General features: G+C 54.9%; 9 protein-coding genes across 9 annotated transcripts in view; 6 read left to right on the top strand and 3 right to left on the bottom strand.

The window, feature by feature from the left end:
- Positions 1 to 1,700: 1,700 nt before the first annotated feature.
- On the bottom strand, positions 1,701 to 3,915 carry PUNSTDRAFT_146031 (uncharacterized protein; the record flags this gene model as incomplete). The annotated part of the gene is made up of 2 exons (XM_007387456.1): positions 1,701 to 1,803; positions 2,354 to 3,915. The coding sequence occupies 2 exons, from the start codon at positions 3,913 to 3,915 to the stop codon at positions 1,701 to 1,703; spliced, it is 1,665 nt and encodes a 554-aa protein (XP_007387518.1).
- Positions 3,916 to 5,034: 1,119 nt separating this feature from the next.
- Positions 5,035 to 6,413, top strand: PUNSTDRAFT_107406 (uncharacterized protein; the record flags this gene model as incomplete). Its single annotated transcript, XM_007387455.1, has 6 exons — positions 5,035 to 5,287; positions 5,348 to 5,452; positions 5,507 to 5,631; positions 5,689 to 5,834; positions 5,892 to 6,065; positions 6,129 to 6,413. 6 exons carry the CDS (start codon positions 5,035 to 5,037, stop codon positions 6,274 to 6,276), a joined length of 951 nt encoding a protein of 316 aa, XP_007387517.1. The 3' UTR covers positions 6,277 to 6,413.
- A 1,218-nt stretch (positions 6,414 to 7,631) lies between these two features.
- Positions 7,632 to 9,206, top strand: PUNSTDRAFT_127984 (uncharacterized protein; the record flags this gene model as incomplete). Its single annotated transcript, XM_007387454.1, has 2 exons — positions 7,632 to 7,817; positions 7,875 to 9,206. Exon 2 carries the CDS (start codon positions 7,899 to 7,901, stop codon positions 9,204 to 9,206), a length of 1,308 nt encoding a protein of 435 aa, XP_007387516.1. The 5' UTR covers positions 7,632 to 7,817; positions 7,875 to 7,898.
- Positions 9,207 to 9,347: 141 nt separating this feature from the next.
- Positions 9,348 to 9,931, top strand: PUNSTDRAFT_55036 (uncharacterized protein). The gene is made up of 2 exons (XM_007387453.1): positions 9,348 to 9,457; positions 9,516 to 9,931. Exon 2 carries the CDS (start codon positions 9,547 to 9,549, stop codon positions 9,787 to 9,789), a length of 243 nt encoding a protein of 80 aa, XP_007387515.1. The 5' UTR covers positions 9,348 to 9,457; positions 9,516 to 9,546; the 3' UTR covers positions 9,790 to 9,931.
- A 955-nt stretch (positions 9,932 to 10,886) lies between these two features.
- On the bottom strand, positions 10,887 to 13,815 carry PUNSTDRAFT_55035 (uncharacterized protein). The gene is made up of 11 exons (XM_007387452.1): positions 13,235 to 13,815; positions 12,758 to 12,982; positions 12,407 to 12,698; positions 12,191 to 12,342; positions 12,073 to 12,133; positions 11,867 to 12,015; positions 11,663 to 11,807; positions 11,368 to 11,602; positions 11,226 to 11,289; positions 11,119 to 11,173; positions 10,887 to 11,062 (listed from the first exon to the last, which is right to left on the bottom strand). Exons 1-11 carry the CDS (start codon positions 13,652 to 13,654, stop codon positions 11,007 to 11,009), a joined length of 1,854 nt encoding a protein of 617 aa, XP_007387514.1. The 5' UTR covers positions 13,655 to 13,815; the 3' UTR covers positions 10,887 to 11,006.
- An 82-nt stretch (positions 13,816 to 13,897) lies between these two features.
- Positions 13,898 to 16,178, top strand: PUNSTDRAFT_55034 (uncharacterized protein). Its single transcript, XM_007387451.1, has 8 exons — positions 13,898 to 14,313; positions 14,375 to 14,414; positions 14,468 to 14,693; positions 14,750 to 14,863; positions 14,925 to 15,028; positions 15,085 to 15,403; positions 15,458 to 15,626; positions 15,691 to 16,178. The coding sequence occupies exons 1-8, from the start codon at positions 14,292 to 14,294 to the stop codon at positions 16,068 to 16,070; spliced, it is 1,374 nt and encodes a 457-aa protein (XP_007387513.1). The 5' UTR covers positions 13,898 to 14,291; the 3' UTR covers positions 16,071 to 16,178.
- A 305-nt stretch (positions 16,179 to 16,483) lies between these two features.
- On the top strand, positions 16,484 to 17,949 carry PUNSTDRAFT_75017 (LuxS/MPP-like metallohydrolase; the record flags this gene model as incomplete). The annotated part of the gene is made up of 4 exons (XM_007387450.1): positions 16,484 to 16,690; positions 16,768 to 16,889; positions 16,945 to 17,728; positions 17,782 to 17,949. The coding sequence occupies 4 exons, from the start codon at positions 16,484 to 16,486 to the stop codon at positions 17,947 to 17,949; spliced, it is 1,281 nt and encodes a 426-aa protein (XP_007387512.1).
- A 639-nt stretch (positions 17,950 to 18,588) lies between these two features.
- On the bottom strand, positions 18,589 to 20,071 carry PUNSTDRAFT_46973 (S-adenosyl-L-methionine-dependent methyltransferase; the record flags this gene model as incomplete). Its single annotated transcript, XM_007387449.1, has 5 exons — positions 18,589 to 19,161; positions 19,218 to 19,339; positions 19,396 to 19,451; positions 19,498 to 19,634; positions 19,694 to 20,071. 5 exons carry the CDS (start codon positions 20,069 to 20,071, stop codon positions 18,589 to 18,591), a joined length of 1,266 nt encoding a protein of 421 aa, XP_007387511.1.
- Positions 20,072 to 23,802: 3,731 nt separating this feature from the next.
- Positions 23,803 to 24,020, top strand: part of PUNSTDRAFT_75013 (Nucleotidyltransferase) — a gene marked incomplete at both ends in the record, with an annotated part of 1,471 nt that continues 1,253 nt past the window's right edge. The window contains 2 exons of the mRNA XM_007387448.1: positions 23,803 to 23,875; positions 23,936 to 23,971. Coding sequence (XP_007387510.1) covers positions 23,803 to 23,875; positions 23,936 to 23,971 — 109 coding nt within the window. The remainder of the gene's footprint in view (positions 23,876 to 23,935; positions 23,972 to 24,020) is intronic.

Genomic DNA, 24,020 nt, shown 5'->3' with positions numbered 1-24,020 from the left:
GCCGCCGGCGCCGTTCCTGCGGTCTTGCGGGAGAAGATACCTCGGCCTCGAGGCACGGCCGGAAACAAAGGCTACAGCCTTCAGGCAGAGATGAGGCTCACCGGAAACGCCGAAAAGAACGAGCTCTATCTCGGTATATGCGTCAGTATCAGCAGTCAGTTCTTGTCGTTCATTTCGGCTGATTGCATGATGGTGCACAGCGGAACGTGCGAGGCCTAGCCATTGCTGCCCAGCTTGATTGGCGTATTCCCTTTCGGCGTCAACCTAAAGATGATATCGCAAAGATCTACCGAACTGTCAGTATTGTACCACATCAATTTGACCAATTGCTTACCTCTTGTCTTCAGGCGAGGGAGTCATGCGAATACCTCAAACAGTTCGATGGGTGCTGGCCTGTCGATGAGATCATAGCTCAGCATTTCCGAAACAAGCGAAAATATGGTACCATAAAAGGCTGGTTTACGAATCCTCGAAGCAATAAGAGACGGACACTGTAAGGTCTTCATGAACACTGTATCTTTTTTCAAGCACTGAAGCCCTATGCCACAGCGAGCGCGATTCAGCCAGACAGGCTCAAAATGACGAAGACCGTGAAAATCGTCCTCCAACCGAGCTTCCAGCTTCACGCACTTCCTCCTCCGATACAGCAGCAGTCGCACAACGGCCAAAGCCTCGTGCAACGTCGACGAAGCGCAAGAAGACGCAGCCAGCGGCCGCAGTTCAATCCGAGGCTTCCGAAGGTCAGGCGCCGGAAGCTGCTTTACGCCGCAAGCGAACATCGACGAGGGCCGCGGGCAAGCAGCCTGCAACCTGTGCAGGCACTGCAGCTGTGAGAGCTGAATGAGCTCCAGTCATGTATATTTCGAGGATCTTTGATGTGGTATCGAGACAAAGAGTTCCGGAGTGGATAATACAGTCATTGAATCATAACTGAGCCCTGTACAGTGGCCGTAAGTGCGAAAGGGACGAGAGCGCAGGCAAACGCGGGGAACAAGCGCGAGCGCGGCGCTGGCGCGATCGCGATCGATCGGTTCCAATTTGGGCAAACCGTGCGACCGGCGAGGCCAGTGTACAGTGTCCAGACGTGGGCTATACGCACAGCCCATAGAATGGGTGATCCTGATGGGCGAACGCTCGTACACTACGTGTGGTTTAAATCGGACATACACTGGATGAAAACCATCCATCGCACTTCATCCACATGACTGGGATGCACCTCCCATGCTCTGGGTGAGATCAACCCACTTCGGTGGGTAAAATATTGGTTGACTTTCAACCATTCCGAGTAGCACAGTGATGACTCCCACAATATGTAGCCATCAACGAGTCTGGCTACTTGATGCGGGTGTCTTGCTCATCATCTTGGCGCGCTTTAATAAGACTCTGTTTGGCGGATTGGAATGCACGTTCCAAACATGGCACGGCTTCCTGCGGTGTCAGCTGGTCCAGCGACAGGTCTGACATTCCAGTGTTTGGAGCACCGGGGCTCATTCCGACCATGATAGACTTCACGAAAAGCGTGAGCATTGTACAACGTTAGACTAGGCACCCTGATTTCCCGTGAACGTCCTCTGGTGTTCCGAGAATATTGCCGGGACAAATATCCCCGTGCAGAACGCCGCAGAACTAAAGGTCTTTGTGTCGTGCAAAGATCCGACTCAGTGAGAGTAAGAGTCACCCATTACAGATCCCAGCTCACCCTAGATTGCGGCGCGCATGCCACTCAAGAGGGCAGAAACATTATGGAAGTGTTTGATGATCAGGCCTTGCGTCGTGATCTGCAATATAGTGAGCGAGTACTCCCTATACAATCATGCAGTTCAGCACGAGACTTCTCGTCGAGATACTAACAATTTCAGCCTTTAACCGTGAGTGGAAACGTGCCATCGCTCTTCTTCCTGGCATTGTCAATCGGAGCAGGGTGGGGTGTTCGCAGTCCAGCGCCGAAAGGTACTTCCAGTGAATGCGTTCAAGACGGCACAGCCCCTCTGGAGAAGCGAGCCCGCGCATCGCTTGATACAGCAGTGCCGCGATACGACTGTGACGTTACCTTAACGTTACTTACCTCGCTATTGCACGTCGCAATGCCTTATACGGAAAGCTCTTGAACCAACACAGTGTTCAAGATTATCGGAACAGATACATATGCTTGCCGTTCCAAACCAAGAACATCAAATCTCAATAGCCAGTAATTCTACGTCGAGCGGGATCCATCGCCGTGCAGACGGCACCAGAAAGCAACATGCAAGGGTGCATCGGACACGAGACACTCTCAGCCTACAGTGAAGCGCTGTGATTCCGTCTCAGTGCGTGGGGAATGGCGTCCCGCTCGCCACGCTGAGATCGCCCGTACCTCCGCTTGCGGTCGAGAGCACACCGCGGCTCTTTGCTCGCGACCACCCCAATGTGTCCGACCGGTTCGTCCGCGCGAACGTCAGCGACGCATCCGAACGGAGCGTGAAGCTTTGGGTTGCTCTTAAGCTCTCCGCAGCAGTGGCCCTCCACGAGCTCGGGGCTGTCGGCGAGGAGACGCGCGGCAACGTAGCTATTCAAGCTCCCGCCGAAGGTGGGGCGATACATCTTGACGGTGCTGTATACCAGGAGAAGAAACCAACCGGCTATGGAGATGAGGGTGGCAACGATGTAACGCGGTTTGCGGCGCCATTGAACGATGTCCAGAGACTCGAGCATCGTATAATTCAGATGCACCGGTGCCTCGGAGAGAGAGGCGAGGCTTCCAGCCATGCAATACGCGACAGAGTCGATTGCGCTTGCGACATCATCGATGTTGGGCGTGTAATCGTAGTCCTCGTCGTCGATTCCGATGTTCAACTGGTTCAGGGTGGTGTCCGCGCTGCCGTTGTTTCCCCCCAGTTGCGTGATGTAATATAACGCAGCGTACAAGGGGTGATAGGGGACATCGGATTGAACTGATGCTGCGTCTGTGGGCGGGTGATGCTGAAACTTGCGGAATGCGGCGTCGTAAAAGCTTTGGTAGACGACGTCCGCCGTTCCGGACGAAATCGAGAGGTCGCAGCGGATGAGGCCGGAAACCAGCGGGGAGCCGCCATTCGTGGCCGTAACCGCGATAGCGGCTGTGGCGGACGCATTAGGTTCGCTCATCCAGCGAGCGTTGTACGAAGCATTGGCGTAGAAGTTGCTACACCAGCTCATGTGGAGGACGATGCCGTTCGATCCGTTCAACGTGGATGAATGCCACGTTTCGTTGAGGCCTGTGCCATCACACCATCTCTTTAGATCATCGTCAGAATTGGATGCTGGACGTGATGCGCCTTTCATCGGGAAACATCCCTGGTTCCGCAACAAGAACCCGGGAATGGATGTGACGTTCAAGCCGTAGACAGACCCTGACCCTGAAAAAAATTCATCATCGGAGTTCTCGTTGTAGTAGGCCTGGATGTCCGCCCCCTCAGTCTGGCCCGTGCATAAGGCCACGCCAACCGACAGCTGAGATTTGGGATCGACCTGCCCGAGCTTGTCCAGCGACGAACAGTTGGCTGTGATGGTCCCGTTGACCGTCATTGACTCCGATTGTGCTGGCCACGCTCGCGACATGGTGATCGGGGTGATCGTGGCAAGGAGGCACGTCAGAGAGAATATGGCGAATGTTGGGGAGGGAAGAACGCGGCTCTTGACCATCGGCATCACGAGGAGGCCCAGGGAAACTGGGTTCTGCCAGTTCCGATCGGCGAGCCAGAAGAGTTCGGTCCAGGAGCGAGGTGCGGTTCTGGGATCGTGCAATGCGGAAATCGCGAGTCGCGAGAGATGCATCGCGGTAATAGGAAGGTGGGCTTGGGCGAATATGACGAGCATGACCGACAAGCTTTGGCGATCGAACACCAGTATACCATTTTCTTCTCCGGTTGTGGCAAGGTGGTCGAGCAGTGCGATCATCACGATCGTGTACGCCAACCATATGAGTAGGAAGAAGACCGAATGAGGGTACTGTTTGAGTGAAAACCCGTTCGTAGGGGAATCGTCCGAAACTTTTTCATCGAAGATGGATTGATCGCCTGAAGTTGTAGGGGCTGGGGGGTTTGTGTTAGACCGAAGTCAATAGAATGATCATGGATATTGCTGACCCATCATGCGCTGTTCCCCCTCGTCGATGTAGAAAGATAGAGCACACGGCAGAGTAAGGAGGACCGAGTGGAGGTATTGTCACTCCTTCTTCCTGTACTCGGGATAGGGGGATATTTACATGCGCCTGCAGCCATACAATGTATGCCTCCCTGGATCATCATGGCATGGCATTGCTCTAACATGCATGCTAGAAGCGCCTGAGAACATCGAACACCGGCCTATAAGCACCTTACATACAGACGATGTACGCATGATTGATCGGAACCATGCATTATTCTTGCCTTGGATTGTGCTGGGCAATCTTCTATGAGTACGTGAGCCCACGTGTAAACCTTGACTTTCTGATCCTGCCCCCTCGAGGACATCCGGTGGATAGAAAACACCGAGAGGCTGCTATCGGCAACGTTGCGCCCGCAGTTGGACAGTAAAACGCAATACAGCCATCGCACGTATGGCAATGTTTTCAATGGATCTAGGGAGAGAGATAGCACAAGTGCCCAATATATGTCTAACTTACACACAAACAACCCAATGACAGCGCATATGCGCCCATCGTGCAGTACTAATGAGACGTGGGCACTGTCGAGGCTTCCGATAAGCTCGGCGAGTCTTCGAGAGTCGAAACGATTGTCTTCACTGCGCATCGAGAGTCTGATTGGGGAGACTAGCCGCAATTGCCAGTTGTGTGAGGTGAACGAGCTGTTAAGCGCCCGTTCGCCACCCGCACGCGCCACGTGTATAATCGAACAAGCGCTCATCAATATGTTGCTCCGCCATCGTCATCGGTTTGTCTCCGTCCTCATCATGCTCCGGACAACGTCCATAAGGCTGCGAGCTCATGATGTCATAGCCGTATCTCCTCACAAAACGGCGGCGCACAACGCGACTTGCTGCCCCCCACACCACCTTCGTCCTACACGTTGATCCAACATGTCGACGCAAGAGACACCCGCGTCGTCTACTGGCATCCCCGCCACCGGTGAGACAGTCCAGAGTAGAGATATCAAGGGCAAAGCGAAGGAACACCTCGACGTGGCGACCTCGAAGATCTCGGAGGCGGCGTCACATCCGCACGTTGTGAAGGCTAAGGTCGAGGCCCAGCACGGGCTCAAGCACGTTCAAGTCGCAGTGACTAGCCTGGCATGGCTTTGGCCGATACGAGGAATAATCTTCGTCGTGCAACGTAAGCCAGCACACAACGCGATCCACGAAGGGCATATACTGACAGACATGCTGTTCACAGACCCTCAATTAATCAAGGAGATCAAACCAGCACTAGCGAAATCCCTCCTGGCATCTGTAGTCGCGTTCGGCGTATTGATGTTCTTCACTTACTTGCCGCAAGCCGGTGCGTTCGACGGAGTTTCTCGCCCATGGATTCATGAGCTGAATTCGCCCACAGCCATACTCTCCATCTTCACTGGCCCGCTGGGTCCGATCCTGGCCTTCCCAATCGTCGCTGCTGAATCCGTTATACTGCTCTACTTGCTGGCTCGACCGTTATTCCTAGCACCCGCATTGACTGAGGTCGGCTTGAGTTAATTATATGCAAGCGCATATACCCACGTATTATCTGTGCAACAGTTATTCGACGCTACGCTTCGCATCAAAGGTCAAACCACACTGGTATCACAGGGAACAAGTCGCATCCTCGCCTCGGAACGCAAGAAGGGCATCGAATCTGCGCTCGTGAAGCCATTTGCACGCTTCACTCCCGAAGGCATCTTCAGGTACGCGTTCTGTCGTTCCCAACATTGATGGTTTGACAGACTTCTTGGTTGTGATAGATATGTGGTTTCGCTACCTTTCAATTTTATCCCTGTCGTCGGAACCGTCTTCTTCCTCTTCTTCAACGGCGCCAAACAAGGGCCCGGCTGGCATCAACGCTACTTCCAGCTCAAAGGGTTCACGAAGGAACAACAGGCCAGCTTTGTCAAGGAGCGCAAGGCCGAGTACACTGCGTGCGTCTCCCTTTTCTAACGTGAAATGTCAATGGATATGCGATGCTGATACCGTTTCCGTAGATTCGGCACGGCGACCCTGCTGTTCAACTTCGTTCCATTCATCGGGCTACTGTTCGCGTTTACGAATACGGCGGGCGCAGCCCTGTGGGCAGCGGAGATTGAAGCGCGTGCTAATATACTCGAAGGGGAAACCGCAAAATCGAAGTAACAGATTGGTTCGTGTGCAGATTGCCGCCTAGGACCATGCAAATACCATACACGAAGTACCGCGAACTAGGTTTTTGATACTGTTCAAATGCAACATCATGTACCGTATGCTGCTAGCTGTAATCGTCTGATTATCACGTGAACGTCGGAGCACATCGGGCGTTGGCGAGAGTCCATGACTTCGGCGTTCAGTAGCGTCCAGCGACCTCGGCACACCTCCATCCTTGTGTTGTCTCACCCATTGTCATGCCTAGAGCGAACTCGACGCGTGAAACGTCCAGGCCATCTGCCAAGAGTCCACCATATTCCCGCCTCTTAGCGCGGGAGGCAATAACGATTTGGTCGAGAACTCGCGCTACACGTAACGAAGTCGCCAGTCCTACCCATGGATAGCGTTTCATGGGAGATGCACTGTATTGAAAGCCTGAGTGCAACACCGACATCGCTCTTTACTTGGGGAACATGCTTATCTTCAGAAGTTATGGGGCACGCAAACCAAGTTGACGCAGTGGGAGGAACTCGAATGCGTCGCGTGAGTGTTCTCAGTTTGCGTCGAGGACTACCTCGGGCTGATAACTCACATCTCAGCTTGTAAGCAATGAGGGTCACGCCGAGAACGTGCGGTGTTTCTATGGAACATATTTTGGGCAAGCTCGGGGGTACGCACGAACGCCGTCGCGAATCGATCGCGCAAGATGGGATCGTCCGTTTGACTTGCCCAACGACTCGCCGCCACCATCGTGACGCCGTTCGCGAGCCTCTATCGATATCCCTCACGTCTCGGTGGCACAATTTCGACATTCGGTTCGGCCTACAAGCGCGATCAAGACGTGGCTCCACGCCGTGTGACTGATCACACGAGCGCAAACGCTAACGCGAGGCGCACAATAATGGTCAACTCTCGTGCTCATGCATTCATCGTGATCTTCTACCATCAACATGTACAGATGCGAATTCCGGCCTCGAGGAACTCGGCGCACTTGTTCACGAGCGGGGACCCTGGGTTATCTGAATGAGTTCAGATATGTTCACCAGTGGACAACTAAAGCTTGTACAGATCTAGAACCTTCTTATCCTTCTGTTCCCGATTGTCCCTGAACGGCGCCTTATTGCCGTCCTGGAAGTAAAAGAGGGAGGATCATCATGGACACCAGACACCTCTCTCCTCGAACCTACCGCCGGGACGACCACAACAGCGACCCCGAATTCCCGGCTCGTGCGCCCGCGAAGGGAAACTTGGTATACGTCACCGTTGCGACATTCTCTCCCCAACGCCGCGGCAAGATCGGAACAGAACAACTTCAGGACACCGTCCGCCTTAAGATAGCTATCTTTCCGTGTCATCTGCTGGGTTTACGCGATTGGCACCGTCATATCGGCTCGCTTCTCGGTTGTATGAAAATCGGAAGAAGACGTCGATTTGCTCAGAGACTCGGAACAGGGAGCGGAGGCGCACACACGTCTCTGATTTAAACACCTTTGAGACGTGCAGGCAGGGTCTTTCCGAGCCTCGACGTTCAGAGTTACATTGTGAACACGCGCGTAGGTTGCTGTTTTTCGGTTGTCGCGGTTGTCGCTCACATTTTCCCTGCGTGACAGATATTCACCATCGCCATCACCATCATGTCCAACTACACACACGCTACTCGTTCGCTCGGAGCAACTGGCCCGTTCGCCAGCAACATCGTCTCCACTGATTCTAGGAACCCAGGATTCGCAGCGTCTCGTACCACATTTCCGGGCGATACCCAGCCGGTCTCAGACGGGCGTCACCACCACCACACGAACGTTCGAAAAGATACTGCTGGTCCTTTCACCTCGTCGCACTTGGACGCCGTCCGCCCGCCCTCACGCAAACGCCATGTGTCGCACTTCGAACGTCCGAAGTTAGCGCTTGCCGTCACCGCTCCCGGCGGCATGAGCTCAGGACCGACGCAGATGATCATCCTCGACGGACCGAGCGGCGGGGATAGGAGTACCAACCCCGTGGTTCTCGAGGAAATGCGGATGACGTACGAGCAGGAAGAGGGGCACGTCATTGGCACCGTTCGCGTCGGAGGCATCGTGCAGGAGAAGCGGGTCATCGTCCGCTTCACGTTCGACGACTGGACGACAACCAGCGAGGTGGCTTGCAGCCACATCTCTACCGCCACCACCGAGTTGGGCGTCGTCGAGCATTACGCCTTCCGTATCCGGATCCCCGAGCGTAACCTGGAGTCTAGGGTGCTCGTCTTGGCGGTCTTGTGTACAGCCGGCGGGACGGAGATCTGGGACAACAACAGTGGGAAGAATTATAGGGCCAGATTTCAGGCCGCTACTCCACTTCAGACGCGTCGAGACCGGAGGAACAGCGAGAGCGCGAACATCAGTTCCACGCTCCGACTTAACACCCTCGCGCTCCCCGATTTCAGGGCGGCCGGCCCCGAGGTGGATTCCCCATCACCAACCGAGAACGACAAGGAAGATAACTTCGACTTCAGGAGCGACGTACCCCTATCCAAACGCTACAATTTCGGAATGTCGAGCCGAGCGACCTGGCGTCCCACCAGCCCATCCCTGTCACCGTCGCCGTCATCCCCGACCTTATCCAGCCCCACCTCTCCAAACGATCACTACACCTTCTCATCGCGTACCAGAAGCCTCGACGGCATGCCCCGGCCCATGATACGTCGCTCCGCGACATCGTACAGAGGTTGGCAAGGGATAGGGTTCTCCCAGCTCGCGTTGGGCTCCCCTCGCGAAGTGGACGAAGATGCTTATCGTACAGCAGGCTTGGTTCCGCTGGAGGACGACGACGTGCCTTTTGCCAGGCCGGCCCCGAAACAGCGCAGCAAAACCTCGGACCGCGGATACTTTGATTTGAAGCGCACAGTATCGCAGTTTGTGGACGTCAATCGTCGTCATGATGCAGGGGGAGATATGAATGTGTAGCGGAGTCCTAGAGCGCTAGACCAATGCTGTGTAGAAAGCACTGTGAAGCTCTGATGCTTGACAGATAGACCGAAAGACGCGATTGCGGAACATGATCGTTGGCCTTACGGTATCAACGCCCATCGCTGGAGGCCAAGGAACGTCCGAACGCGTTCCAGTCATCGAGTTGCAAGAAAACGCTTTGGTCGACACTGGAAGGCGTCGCGTGCGTAGACCCCGAACGCGTACGTACATATGTGCGCCAGACATCGGTACCCTTCGTCTTCTTTCACCGTGTCCTGCCACCCCCTAACATGGCCATACACGTAGGTCTGGGACGAGGTCACATGGACTATATAGTATGCATGATCCGCTGACCCCGTTGCCGACTGCGCGCCGGCGCCAGCGAGCTCGGTTGGCTGCGCGCCATGATATCGTCCTTTCGGACCTATTCGCAATGCTTCGTTCCGAGATCCGTTTCGCTTCGCACTGCCCACGACCGCCTCAAGTACTCTGCTACAAGCAGAGTAAGCTCTGCCTAACATGGGATCCGCTCTCTCATCACGGTTGCCGCATCGTTAGACCTCGGCCGGCCATGCAATAAGTATCCAAGATCGCAGTCATAACGGTGAAGAAGCATGATAGGAACCCGCACGCAGGGGCAGACTGTATGGATGCCTTACGCCATGGGTAAACGACTTCTCCCGAGATGACGAAGGGTTTTACGATCATTCGTCATGCACAGATGTGTGCTGTTCTCTTTTGCACCCTCCAGGGACGCTACTGGGCAACAGGATTACAAATTACGCCCTTTACCGCTGGTTCACTATATGTCGAGGCGAGGGCGTAGCGGCTATCACGAGACTGCGCAAAAGATGTCATCGCAAGTGCAATGCATGATAGTCTCGGTTTCTGTCTGCGTCGCCGGCTCGGCGGTGCCTTCAAGCTTGGCCGCACGGGACTACGACAACTTCAAATCTATCAACCTGTGTATATCTATGCCCACCGGGATCGCCTCTAACTCAATGAAAGCAGCGAGCTATCAGGATTCTCAGTTCCAAGTTTTATGCGTTCATTCCGGAAGAAGGTCGAGCACTCCGTCTTTATCCTGCCGAAATCAGCGAAGAGATCGATGAAGTGAATATATGGAGTATGTTGGACATGATAACCAGAAGGAATGCTCATACACGATTCTCGTTCACCCAGCTTATAACACAATCAACCACGGAGTTTATAAAGCAGGGATGTCTACAAACCAGCAGGTATATGGTACGCCACGACTATCCTAAAATTGAGTGGTACATGGAAGCCATCGTGACACGAGATGGTTAACGAAAACGTGATGCATCAGCTGGTGCCGCAACCTCTACCGGGACCATTCAGCCTTCAAGGAGTCGACAGACTTCGATCACATAAAGATGGGCTATTATGCCCCTGCTAAACTCAAACACAGTGATGTTGTGGGGAGAGGACCTTTCCTAGATGTTCTTCGGGCCTTTGGGCTCCTAAACCCTATTTCGTCTTCGCGAATGGCACAGTCAAGTCAGACAAACGCGTCACGCGATTTGTCATGGTCGCATTCGTTCTCTTCAGATCTTCCAGATGTAAAAAGCTGCAATGTAGAATATACACGACGTTGAGTACACGTAGCGCAGCGCACGAACGTCAAGCAGAAGAGGAGCACCAAGTGGTCGTCCATAGAGGCAATAAGGTATAGTAGCTAGGTGGGCAATACAGATAGTACTGGGTAAGAAGAGCACACAATAGGCGAAGAACCGAACCCGTCATTCTACACATAGGAGATGAAGCCTGTCCGAAGGTCTAATCATCCTGGTCCATCTTGTCCTCTTTCTCGTATTTCTTCTTGAGAATGCTCACTAGAGCGAATGTCAGCGACAAAAACTCTGCTACGAAACCTTGTGCAGTGACGTACTTTCTCGTGAGATCTGGCCAGAGGTCATCCATCCCTCCGGGAATGCAGCAACGATCTGAGATCGAGTGTTTACGCTATGCATCGAAGTGAAGGTAGACAATGCGAACCTTCTGGTATAAGGCCTTCCTCAGACCTTGATCGCTGACCATGGTCACAACCCCCTCCAGTTGACTGTTATGTGAATCGTGATGAGCATGTTGTGTCACATCCGAGCGAGTCGGTTGCCGTAGAGGATGCCGAGATACTCACTTCTTCTCGTTCTCGATCCGACAACACTCGTTGCTGATGCAAACCAGCGCCCAGATCGTGTTCTTCATCGCCTCCGTTAACTTATACTTCTGCGGCGGCGGGTGCGACTTCTCGTCTTTCATGCTTTCGTCAGGGTTCTGGCCGGGACCTTGGGAGGGCGTCGGCACCGGCGTGCCTTCTGCTGAAGCCGGGACACTATCGTGACTGGCTTCGTGTTTCTGTTGTTGCTTCCTCTCTGACAAAGGGGGTAGTCGACATCAGAGAAAGAGTCATTGGAGGCTAAGGTGTAACGTACCCCAGTTCGCAACGGCCCGCTCATGCTCCTCTTGCGCCTTCGGGAAACCTTCGACAGCCATCTGCCTCAGCTCTGCCAAGAGTACCTCTTGACGGTCCACTAGTATCCGAATGTGATCGTGCATGACCGTACGCTTGATGAGTTTCTGCGAGACCAACAAAGAATCAACGACTGATCACGGTGACAGAATCAGAAATAATTTACGGCCATGGTGAATCGGTTGTAGGGGAATATGGTCGGCATGAGGTTGAAGAAGTTGTCGTCGTATTCGTTCAGACGTATGGCTTTGATAGCGAGGGCTGCAAGATGGGGTTTGAGGCTCTGTGGGAACTTGCCTTTTTTCTCCCAGTTCTCTGGAGCAAGCGTTTCAATGTCGTCGTCATGTCAGCAATGAGAAATATGTAACGCACCCATCGCGATGAGGACCTTCAACCTATCGATCATCACTTGCAACTCGGGGTGGAATGGACGCTGATAGTCTCGAATGAGCGCGGAACTTCTGTGGCTCACGATCTGGAGGTGGCTCACAATATCGACGTTGCCCTTTCTCTTTTTTCCGGATTTGGCATCGCTGGGGCCCCAGCTGACTGGCTGGACGCTATCACTCGCCTTGCGCTTCAGCCCATGCTTGTCGTCTTCACCATCAGAGGGAACGGCGATCGGCGAATCTCTTGTCCCATCTGAGAACCATGAAGGTGAGCGAAGAGCAACCGGAAAGCATCACGAGACAGGAACGCTGCTCACCCATGCTATAGCTTACATCGTTGGGGCTCATCCTGCTCGGACCCGCCGCACTCGCGCTGGAGCTCTCACCAAGCATGGGTTGACTGGGCGGCGGTAGTGGCAGCAGGAGAGGTTTGCGAGAGTGTGGCTTCTTCGGCGTCTTTTCCTTGAGGAGTGCGACTTCGCCGGCGGAGACGTAGAAGCCTTGCATCTTCGTCTGAGCGATGAACGAGCGCTCGTCGATGGCCAGGTCCGAATCGTCGATGAAGGGGTCGTTCAGGTCGTAATGCGCGTTGTTGGGTTTCCGCCGCCGCTACGGAGGAGTCGGTAACTACAGGAAGGTGCAGGAAGGTGGATATGAGGTCGACATACCCTTCGTTTACCCTCGCCTTCACTCTTGACTCCTTCGGCTTCACTTTTGACGCCCGCATCTTTGGCCTTCGCACCTTCGTCCTCGGCCTCGTCGTCGACGTCATTAACTATGGTAGGTACAGTCGATTCGTCCTTTGGCAATTGACCGGTGGACTTCGCAAGCGACACTACGTCGACTTCGTACTTCGAAGGCCCTCCCAATTTGATTGACAGGCGGATAGTAGGCTGGAACGTTATCAGCAGTGCTCTCGACGAATGCACCGGCAAAGGAGAAAGATGAAGATAAATAACATCATACAAGGCTCGTTGTGATGACACAAGCTCAAAGCATGCACATAACCAACTGAAGGCACGACGTCGAAAGAGTACGGTGTAGTCTCAGGTTATTGAGTAGAAAGGAAAGTCGCGTGGGACGCGAGGTGGAGTCTATCACCCGGCGGCTAATCGAGGCAATCGACTCCTGAACCAACTACTCACCAATGGCGGAGGGGGTGGCGGCGCCGCTACCGGCGACGGTGAACGCGGCTTGCGTTTCTTGCGTACTGTAAGAGGTTTATTTGGAGCAGAGGAAGCGGAAGCGGAGGCGTCGATATCGGGCGCGGCGGTGGCGGGCTCTTCCACAGCGATGGATTCCTCCGCGTTCTCAGGCTCGAGCTCCGGCTCGCCCTCGTCGCCGTCGCCCTCACCGTCGCCGTCGCCCTGTTCGCTAGCAGAAGAGTCGTCACCGTCCTCGTCCTCGTCGTCTTCGTCGTCTTCGTCCTCGTTTGCACCCGGTTCCTCATCTTCGCTTGAGGGTTGTGAAGGCGAGTTCGATGCGCTGTCGTCATCCATAACTTCTTCTTGTGGACTGGGAGGCGAATTATCAACGTCAGGCAGCATTTCCACGTCCGTGGACATCGTTTGCGCAGGAAATCGCGAGGAAAAGCCTTATTTGAGGGGGTGCCAAAGGGCGGGACGACGGGGAGCAGGTGGGGGAGGGTGCGGTTGCGTGGCGCTGTTCGAACCAGCGCCCAGATCTGCCGTTGTCATTTTGTTTCCTCCCTTGCGTTTCTGAAGCGCAACCCGTCGTGAATGGAACTCGTGATTGGCCGCAATTCCCATCTTCCGCCGCGCGCCAGGCTCGGGCCCAGCAGAACTTCCACTCGGATGATTGGCACTCCGGACATTGCCGCGCGAAGCCGCACGCGAAGTGCGCTCGTCGGAGATTAAAGTGCGACCTTTAGTCCCGCAGGCTAGTCTATTTTCCCGATTAGATAGAAATTCACGGAGGGGCAGCGGCAGCTTGAATCAACTGCATGCTCCCGTGTCCAAGTCATAAGCTCCTTAACTTATAGTCTCCTTGTCGTTGCCCTGCTCTCTGTTTTGTACTACTCAAGACTCAGCCATCATCAAAATGTCGGAATCCACCGCCCCAGAGCCCATAGTCGTCGACAAACCCACCGAGGATGCGCCTGCTGCAACGGACGCTCCTGTAACGGAGGCTTCAGCTGAAGCAGCTGCTCCAGCTCCCTTAAGCGGAGATGAGGACACAAAAATGCTCAAGGCTGCCAGGCAGAGTATGAGTTGTTTCGCCTTGGAAACATGACACTAAAGCTTCTCTTCATTCCCCTGCAACAGTCGAGTTTTACTTCGCAGACTCGAATCTTCCATATGACCGGTATACCTTCCCTTTCCCATAATCTTGCGATGTTACTGAATTGAAACCCATAGATTCATGTGGTCCCTTCACACTGCCAACCCGGAGCACTGGGTACCTATATCTACCGTAGCATCCTTCAAGCGCATGCGGGACTACACCCCGCTAGGCGTCGAATGGGTTGCCAACGCGCTCCGCAAGAAGAGCGACCAGCTCGAAGTGAGCGAGGACGGGACGAACGTGAGGAGGAAAAATGAAGTGCAGGAGCCGAAGGGGCAGATGGAGAGGAGTATCTATGCCGTGAGTTCAACCCATCTTGGCTAATGCCTTACGACCTCTGATGTCAGCACTTCTAGAAAGGGTTTGGTACGGAAACGCCTGATCTCCAGACAAAACTCGAAGAATATTTCGAGAAATACGGTCGCACGAACGCCGTTCGTATGCGCCGTTCGAATGAAAAGGAGTTCAAGGTGCGTTATCTTGGATCCATCGTGTCGAATTTTGCGCTCCTTAACTACGATATCGCCGTAGGGCTCCGTGTTCGTCGAGTTCTCGGATTTCGACTCCGTGTCCAGATTCCTCAACGCTGACCCTAAGCCGTCATGGAATGGCGAGCCTCTCCTCATCATGACCAAGTATGTTCACCAGTATATCCCCGGGTACGACGCGCTCTTATGCATGGGCGTCGCAGAGAGGCGTACTGCGAGATGAAAATCAAAGAAAAAGGCCTCACTGGCAAGGCCGCCGAGATCCGGAAGGACATGCTCTCCACCCCGTCCCGGAAGGGCTTCAACGCTTTCCGCGAGATGGCCAAGGAGAAGGGAGGTAAAGGTGGCGAGGAGAAGGCCAAGCCGAAGCCGTCCGTCAGTATCGAATTTATGGGCCAGAAGATACCGGTGGATGAGAAGGACGGGGAAGGTCACGCGGACGAGGATATGTTCGAAACGGTCAAGGGAGCGTCCTTGAAGTTCGAGGGGTGCGGAGGGGAGTGTGATTACAACGAAGTCAAGGTTTGTGGACCTCTATAAACCTTTACTGGATGCAGCTGACGGTTTGCCATCCAGGGGCCCATGCGTGAACGCTTCGCCCGTGTGCCGTTCATTCAATACGAGAAGGGCAGCGATTGGGGCCTCCTCGGCTTCGACAAACCGCTCACGGAGGAAGAGATCCAGTACGTGAAGGACAACGTGAAGACCATGAACGGCAACACCGTGACATGGTCGCTCTGCGACGGTACGTACATATTCACATGTTTCAGATACTTGTCATCCTGATCTCCGTCGTTTTATTTTTTCAGAGGAGGAAGAGCGCAAGTTCGAGGTTGATCGTCTGCAGCACGCTGCGAAGCGCCTGTTCTCCAGTAACCAGCGCTCCGACAAGGGCTCTCGAGGCGGTCGTGGCCGTGGGCGCAGCCGCGGGCGAGGCGGTCGTGGTGGTCGCGGTGGTGGACGGGGAGGCGACCGGGACAGCAAGCCCAGGGGAGGCGAGAAGAGCGAGGGCAAGGGAGGCGAGAAGAGCGAGGGCGGCGAGAAAAAGGCCGGGGAGGAGACGGCTGGCGATAAGAGGAAGCGTGCCGTCGAGCCTGACGGTGGACCGTTTACCGGCACCCGGGGGGCCACCGTGCCCGTGATACAGAGTGTTGCGAAGAAGGCGAAGGTGGACGGCGAGTCGTCATGATCTCTTGCGAGTCGCGGTATGATATTGCTGCTTTGGGTGTTGTATGTCTGCCCCACGCTTGCTTGTGTTTGCTCAATGTACACTAATGTCCCTCCGATGTATTGTCATGGGATGTTCAGACGATACTCACAAAGGGCATATTGATGCAGTGAACAACCCGGCGCTCTCTGCGCGACGCGAACACTAGTTCGCTGAAAAGGAAGACATGCTTTAGCGTCCATGAAGGCGCTTCATTTCCTACCATTCAAATCGTGAATAATTTCCGCATCCAGCGTGCCGGAAGGTGTGCTGGCAGGGCACTGAAGCATCAGTACATACTTCAGACCAAGGCTGTACAGCTGGCGTCCGGACAAATCCGGAGTCGCTCACTCGCCAAACGCACCGTTCACCACGTTTCGTCCTCCAAAATCTCCATGTTCGCCGCCAGCGCAAGGTCGTCCGCGGCGCGCAGCGCACGCGTAGCGCGCAACTTCGCCACTGTCGTCGAGAGCGCAGGCGTCAAGGTCGCTGCGGCCGACCACGGCCAGCCCACGTCCTCGGTCACCCTCCTCGTTAAGGCCGGCAGTCGATTCGACCCCAAGCCTGGCGTTGCGCATACGTTGAAAAACTTTGCTTTCAAGGTAAGCAATGCGCTAGCGGACTGCTGTTCTACGGCTTGCTATGGGAGAGGCGATTGACGCGGTTCTCGTGTTTGTAGAGCACCGGGAAGCGATCGGGTTTGGGAACTGTGAGGGAAGCGGAACTGTATGGTGGTGTTCTGCACGCTGGGCTTTCCAGGGAATACCTCACCGTGACTGCTGATTTCCTGCGCGGCGACGAGTATGTGGTGTTTTCGCCTGCTATGTTTCCATCACTCGTGCTGATTTCTCTGCAGGTCATACTTTGTCGACCTCCTCACCTCTTTCATCACCTCCTCGAAGTTCACCCGTCACGAACTCAACGAATCTGTCGCCCCCGTCGTCGAGGCGGAGTCTACCGCGGCGTCGCAGGATTCTGCGACCCGGGCACTCGAGCTCGCCCACGCCCTTGCCTTCCGGAATGGACTCGGCTTGCCCCTCTTCGCCCCTTCGCACAGCGGTATCACCCACGAGGAGGTAAAGGCTTTCGCATCTTCCGCCTTTGCCAAGGGCAACTTCGCTTTCCTCGGCACTGGCATCGACCAGTCCACCCTCGCCAAGCTCGTCGAGCAGGGTCTGTCTGGCGCGAGCGCTTCCTCCAGCAGCGCGCCATCGACTGGTGCGACCAAGTACTTTGGTGGCGAGTCGCGCTTAGCCGCGGACGGCCCCTCGAGCGTCTTCATCGGTTTCGGCACCACCGGAGCCCCCACGCCTGAGGTCGCCGCGCTCGCTGCGCATCTCTCGGTCGAGCCTGCCGTCAAGTGGTCGCAGGGCACGTCGCCGATCGCCGCCGCGCTACCTGAGGGCACTTCGGTCAAGAGCGTATATATTCCGTACTCGGACGCGTCGCTCTTCGGCCTTCTCGTCGAGGGCAGCACCCCCGCGGGCGTGAAGGAAGCCGGCAAAGCTGCCGTTGCTGCGCTCAAGGAGGCTGGTAGCTTGAAGCAGGAGGATGTCAAGAAGGCCGTCGCGAAGGCCAAGTTCGCTGCTGCGAGCGCTGTTGACTCCAGGGAGGGACTCGTCTCCATCCTCGGTGCAAAGGTATGCCTTTATGGTGCCCATGTTAAGGACTTGCTCTCACATCTGCCATCCAGGTTCTGGCCGGCTCTGAGGCTTCGCTCGATGGCGCGCTGTCCGCATTTGACAAGGTCGATGCTTCCGCGTTCTCGAAGGCTACCTCCGCTCTTCTCAAGAGCAAGCCGACCTACGTTGCAGTTGGAGACATTACCTACCTTCCCCACGCCGACGAGCTCGGTCTGTAATAGATGTTACGGAGTAGAACGCCTAAGTATTTCACCATCGATATCGTACATGACTTGGCGCGTGTTACGGAAAGCATTGTGGACACAGAATCGTAGCAACAAGCGAGGCAAAGCGGGGTAACGCGATGATATGAAGTGGCAGTCAAAGCAGGATAACAGCACGGAAGGAAAGCAGTCATTACAAATGGAAGCAGGAGTCGCAGGTCGTAGCGATACCCTCGTAGGAACTGCTTCGCTTGCCTCTGCGAGTAGGTTTCTAGTTCGGAGGACGCGCCGACCGGTAGCGCTTAGTCGCCAGGCGCGGAACGGAGTCGACGTGGTTTCCGACCGTGCAGCGCTGCTAGTCGCGTACTATTGAACAACCGCAATGGGTGGGCCTGGTGAATTACTCGATGAGCGAAACGAGAAGACTCGGGATCGTTTAGGGACAAAGCATGACTTACGTGTCGCCGAAGCGTTTGGACGTATATCGTACATCAAAGTGCGGATACTACGGGCGGCATATGGGACACCATAGCAATCAAGAAAGCGTTTTTTTTTTTTTTTTTTTGGCTTTTGAACGGCGAAAGCGAGTCAAAGCAGGACAGCAAGATAAAAAAAACGGGGATGTTGTACAAAAGCAGACAAAGCCTGTAACGATCACATTTTGCGGGCGTGGACGGCGTGATACACGCAGACCATGCCCTCGACGTGGCGGAGGTCGTGGCGATATCGGCGCAGAAGGTCCTTGACACTCTGCAAAGGATTGCCAGACTCGAGCAGCATCGGGCACATGTTCTTGGCGTACCGATCGATAACTGCCCGGAAGTAGTTTCCGACGATTTTGAGGTGGTCCGTTATATCATCGGGACTCATGCGAGAAAACCGGGCAGCGTAGTCGACACCCCGGAGCGCGCTGGCGTCCGCGTGCGTCGGCCAATCTCCGATGGGCATGTAGAATTTCTCCTCGACGATGTAATTGAAAACGCCAGTGTCGGACAGCCACGCCGCCATGACGGGCCCGAAGGCACGGTCAATACCCTTGCGATCGCGCAAACCGCTAGAGATCGCCTCGAACATGGCCTGAATGCCTGGAGCGTGCACAGCAAGATCGCGGTCAGGATCACGATGGGGCGCAAACGAAGCACGGCGGGCCCATTCTCCGCCGATGAAGAGGCCTCCAGGCTTGAGTACGCGGGCTATTTCGCGAAGAAGTTCCGGATAGTCGCGAACCTGTTTGCGTACCGAAGTAAATGCACAGTGTTTCACACGGGGAAACAAGAACGTACGCTAGTCGAGATGCATCGCGCATGTACAATATCAAAGCTCTCGTTCGCGAAGTTCAGAGGCTCCATGATGTTGCCCAGCTGAAAAGTAACGTTCTCGAAGTCGGAAGCCGGATAAATCGGCACTGCAGAAATAAAATTGAACAAGCTGCGTGTCAGCACCAAGAGACTGGATACACACCTATGTCAATGCCAACAAAGTGAGCTGTTGGGTATTGATGCGCCATTTCCATGACCCTAAAGCGAATGAGGCACACGAGGGCACGTAGCAACCAAGTCGTACCATCTCCCTGTCCCGGTGCCCAGATCGAGAACACATATATCTCCCTCTCCGCCATCCGGAGAGAGGAGTTCCGGCACCGGCCCTACGAAGTTGCTGCCGAGCAGGTGTTGCAGGCAGAGATGCTGGACAATCTGTCTCTGCACAGAGAACAGTCGGTCATTGCCGTTGACAAAGGTCAGAGCTAGTATCGACGCACGTTCTGCTCCAGTTCATCCGCAGGGAGCGGGTACGGGAGATTACCATGGTAATGGAAGAGGCGGCCGTGCCGCTCGACGAAGAAGGAGTGCTCGATGTCCGAGTCGGTAGACTCAGCATCTGAGTCATCATCTGACTGGACGTAGCCCCGGTATCCGTCAAACACAGCTTCAACCGTGGAGGTCGGCCCATCAGGAAATAGGCGTACTTCGCCGTGGGCGTGAGCGTCCGAATTTGCATGAGGCACCCCGTGGTCCTCGGCTGCCTGATCGCGTTCGCCTGCAACCTGGACACGACCAGGTGCTGGAAGAGGGTCATTCGGGTCCATCAATCTACCGTCCGAGTCTCCGGCAGGAGACGCGCCAGACATTCGAGCCATGGAGGTTATAGCTTCCACTACGATTCAGCAGTCCGCACGAGTCGGACCGCGCAAATCGGAGGGCAATCAAGCAGAACACAGGTCGCCACCTAGAGTTGGCAGCCCGTGTCCTGTCTGGACGTGAGTGATCTTCTGTCGATGGCCTTGCTGATGAGGTTTGTCTGTGGTGTTCGTAAGGCAAAGTAGGTGCGTTACACGTGCTACGAAGTGCGCTTGTGAAGAGATTTTGATGTCCCTGCAAGCGAACAATGGCGGCTGTCGAGCGTCCGAGACGAACAATGGGGAGATGGTCGTCCTCGTCGTCGCCAGCAAGACGTCGACACTCCTTCCCGCAACCCATCAGATAGGGTGTTCATCCATTCCATCCCCGCTGCCGCGGATGGCAAATGGCCCATCGACAACAGCTGGCGTTAGCAGACCGAACTCCGCTGTATTAGTCTTGTGGGTCCCTTTTGTTTGCGTACGCGATGGCTAACGCGGCGTGACAGGCACGTGAAGACGCGTCCCACGGCGAGTCACGCTGGATTTGCGCGCGACTTAAAACCCCTATCTCTCCGACACCCTATCCATCTTCACCACGCCGAGGACGCGGAACGTTCTGCCTGTGCATAGTCTTTCGTATTGGACTGTAAATATGCCTCCACGCGAAAGCATCTCCAAGTTTTGGGAGGAGATGCAAGCCCGAATCAGCGATACCCCAACTTCAACCTCAAGTAAAGCAGCGTCGCGACAAGCAATCCTATCGATCACAGCCAAGCCGAACGAAGCAAGCACGTCTGTGAAGAAACGGAAAGCCTCTCATGAGGATCTCAGGAGCGAAGAAAAACGTCCCAGGCCGAATGTACAGCCAGAGGTTGCTGAGACTGCGCCACATGAATCTACGACATCGTCAGTCCCTGTGAAAACGTGCATCACCACCCAGATCACCGAGAATCAACTCACAGTAATGAACGCATATATCCCGAGAGGTCCAAGCCGGCGGGCGATGTGCCACAATCCGAGCCATTGGCGGATGTTCGATCTGCTCATCCGTCGATGCCAACCGGTGTCTCATCCGAGCGGAAACTTCAAGGATCATCCGAAGCACCGGCAAATCAGGCGATTGGCTCCTCGGAAAATGCAACGTTGTCGTCTGAAGTGGACGTCAGGAAGACGACGGAAGCGAAGGTGAGGACAAGTACCCAACCAAAAACCGAGCGTCCGCCCGCGCAACCAATCGAGAAAGCATCCATATCGAAAGCCAAATCTTCCACCGTAAACCTAGCCTCGTCGTCCGTAAATGCCAGCTCCTCCAAGCTCGCACGCGGAGACACCGTGGTATTATCGGCGACCTCGGCATCCGCAAGCTCCTCCAAGCTAGTGGCGAGTACATCGAGGCGGAGAGTGCCGCAGATAATGCCCGAGTCGATGTTGAAACGAACAGCATCCAAGGGCAAGGCAAAAAAGGATACGGAACGTCTAACTCCTTTGCAATACGCTACGAAAATCACGACGGAGCTATTGGCGGACGAGACAAAGCGGCTGAAATATGCCGATGGACCCTTGAAGGACAAGGTGATGTACTACTATGGCGGCAACAGGGATGCCGCATGTGACATGACCAAGAAGAGAATGGATCTAGTGCGTGTAGTCAATCCGATGAAGAATGTCATTAATAGGATTCGCAGATGCTCTCAAGGGGCGCGACGTTGTTGCCGACATTTGACGCTGAGCGTTGTACGCATATAGTCGTCGCTTCGAACGTCACGATGAGGGTGTGTGGCGAGATGCATGTCTTGCGACGGGATGTCTCACCGTGATTATCATCCTACAGATGCTTCGTGGTGTTTTGGGCTTGAAGAAAGGCGAAGTAATCCCGGACCATATACCGACGGTAAAATGGGAATTCGTAACACCGTTCCTAAAGCTCGAGAAACGGAAGGATGGAACGCGTAAGCACAATGCACATTTGTAGTACCGCCGTCTACTGTGCATGAACGTTCATCACGATTCCAGCGAGATATCTGGCTCCGGAGACCGAACGGATGAACATGGTTAAATATGCTGCCTTCGAGTCCCGCCAATGGGTCGGCACCGAGATCCAAGAGATCAGAAAGCGCCAGGAGAAAGAAAGTGCTCTGAAACGTGAGAAGACAGTGGGCGCCGCCGCTGTTACGGACAGCGAGAAGAGCAGCATCTCGTACGTGCAATATCACCGTCTTTTGCGCGTGCGGGTCCGAGCCGATCGTTCTGCCCAGCGCCTTCACGGAGGATAGATCCAGATCCAGGTCGCGATCGACCAGCGTGCACAGCGGGCGGAGCCGATACGGCGAGCTCTCGTCTGATGATAATGATTCAAAGTATGCATCGGACTCCGAAGAAGAGCTTGAGCGCGCTCGTTTCGGACGCGGCAGAAGGGAAGGCGAAGCGCTGGCCAGGACCGATACCGCGCTGACATCTTCGTCTGCGCTTGCGCCGCCGAGCGAGGACGGTGAGGCGTGCCATCCTATAACTTACCTATCATGTTACTTATGTCTCATTGTAGTTTCCACCGCCGGCCTGCAGACGGCGACAGGCGATCCTCTGGCGGAATTCTATCAGCAGGCTAAACTCGAAAGAGACCGAGATCGCGGCGTGCGTCCCTATTCACAAATGATGCGATGAAGATAATGCTCATGTACTATCAGAACTTGGGATGCGATGATAGCGAGGAGGAACGGGAGCCTAACGAACACGAAAAAATGAGCGCTATGATATTTGTGAGTCGTTCGGTCTTTTGGTTGCGGTATGGGCTCGTTTAATTGGGTGAGTAGGGCATGTCGCCGTGGACGTGCGATAACAAAGGTGCGCGCACGACTGGTCCGTGCGTCAACCAGGATATTGTCGACAAGGCGAGTCATGTTCTCGTAACTTCTGAATCCCACTCCCTAATCCACGCCGTCGTGTAGCTCGAGGAGCTCGTCAAGCTACAGAAACAGAAATTAGGAGACGAAGCTCACTGGCGAGCGTTCAGCGGCCAGAAAGGTAGATTTCTTTCGCTTTGATCACGGAATGACGACGCCTCAGTATGGATACCAGCCATCCGCGCGGTCAAGAACCATCCGAAGCGGATTAAGTCCCTGGAGGAGGCGAAAAAGCTGCCCGGCGTCGGCGAAAAGACGGCGCAGAAGGTGAGCGCCCGCGTTTCGTCCGGACTCGCACGGACGATCCCGATCAGGGCGTCATTTACCCCCCCGTACAGATCATGGAGATTGTCGAAACGGGCGATCTGCGGCGGATCAAGTTCGAGGAAACCGCTGACGTCGGCGTCACGTCCCTGTTCATGGGTATATATGGCGTCGGTCTGAATACGGCGTTTCAGTGGTATTATGCTGGCTGTCGGACGTTGGAAGATCTCCGACAGGGCAAGGGGGGTGTTAGGCTGACCAACGCGCAGAAGATCGGGCTGGAGCACTATGACGGTGCGTGCGATGCTCGCTCGGTCGATGACGAGCTGTCGCTAAAGATGGTCGGTCAGACATCAATGAGCGAATGCCCCGCGAGGAGGCGAAAGCTATATTTGACTTGATTCGGCCTATCGGTACGTATACGGGCGTTACCCGTTCAGCATTTTCGAACGTTACGCTGAACGCGAAGCAGCGCTGCAGCTCGATATGAGGCTCGACATCAACATCATGGGCAGTTTTCGCAGGTGCGGGGTCTCCTTGATTTTGACGATCGGTGCCGTGAGACGCTGACGGCATAACGGCGACAGAGGCAAGGCAGATTGCGGGGACATTGACATTTTGATTACTCGGCCGACTTACGACCGCCGGGACCATCGAGGTTCGTCTATTTGTCGTCGCGTGGCTAAGAATGGAACCTGAGAGTGACGTCACCTTATAGGCATTTTGCGCCGCCTGCTCCGTGCGTTGCGCGAGGGTACGTCCCGCATCGTATTGGCAGGGGGGGGGGGGGGGGGGGGCCCCCA

Source organism: Punctularia strigosozonata, assembly GCF_000264995.1.
Source record: "Punctularia strigosozonata HHB-11173 SS5 unplaced genomic scaffold PUNSTscaffold_14, whole genome shotgun sequence".
Classification (NCBI taxonomy): domain Eukaryota; kingdom Fungi; phylum Basidiomycota; class Agaricomycetes; order Corticiales; family Punctulariaceae; genus Punctularia; species Punctularia strigosozonata.
This window is presented reverse-complemented; position numbering and strand designations above follow the sequence as displayed.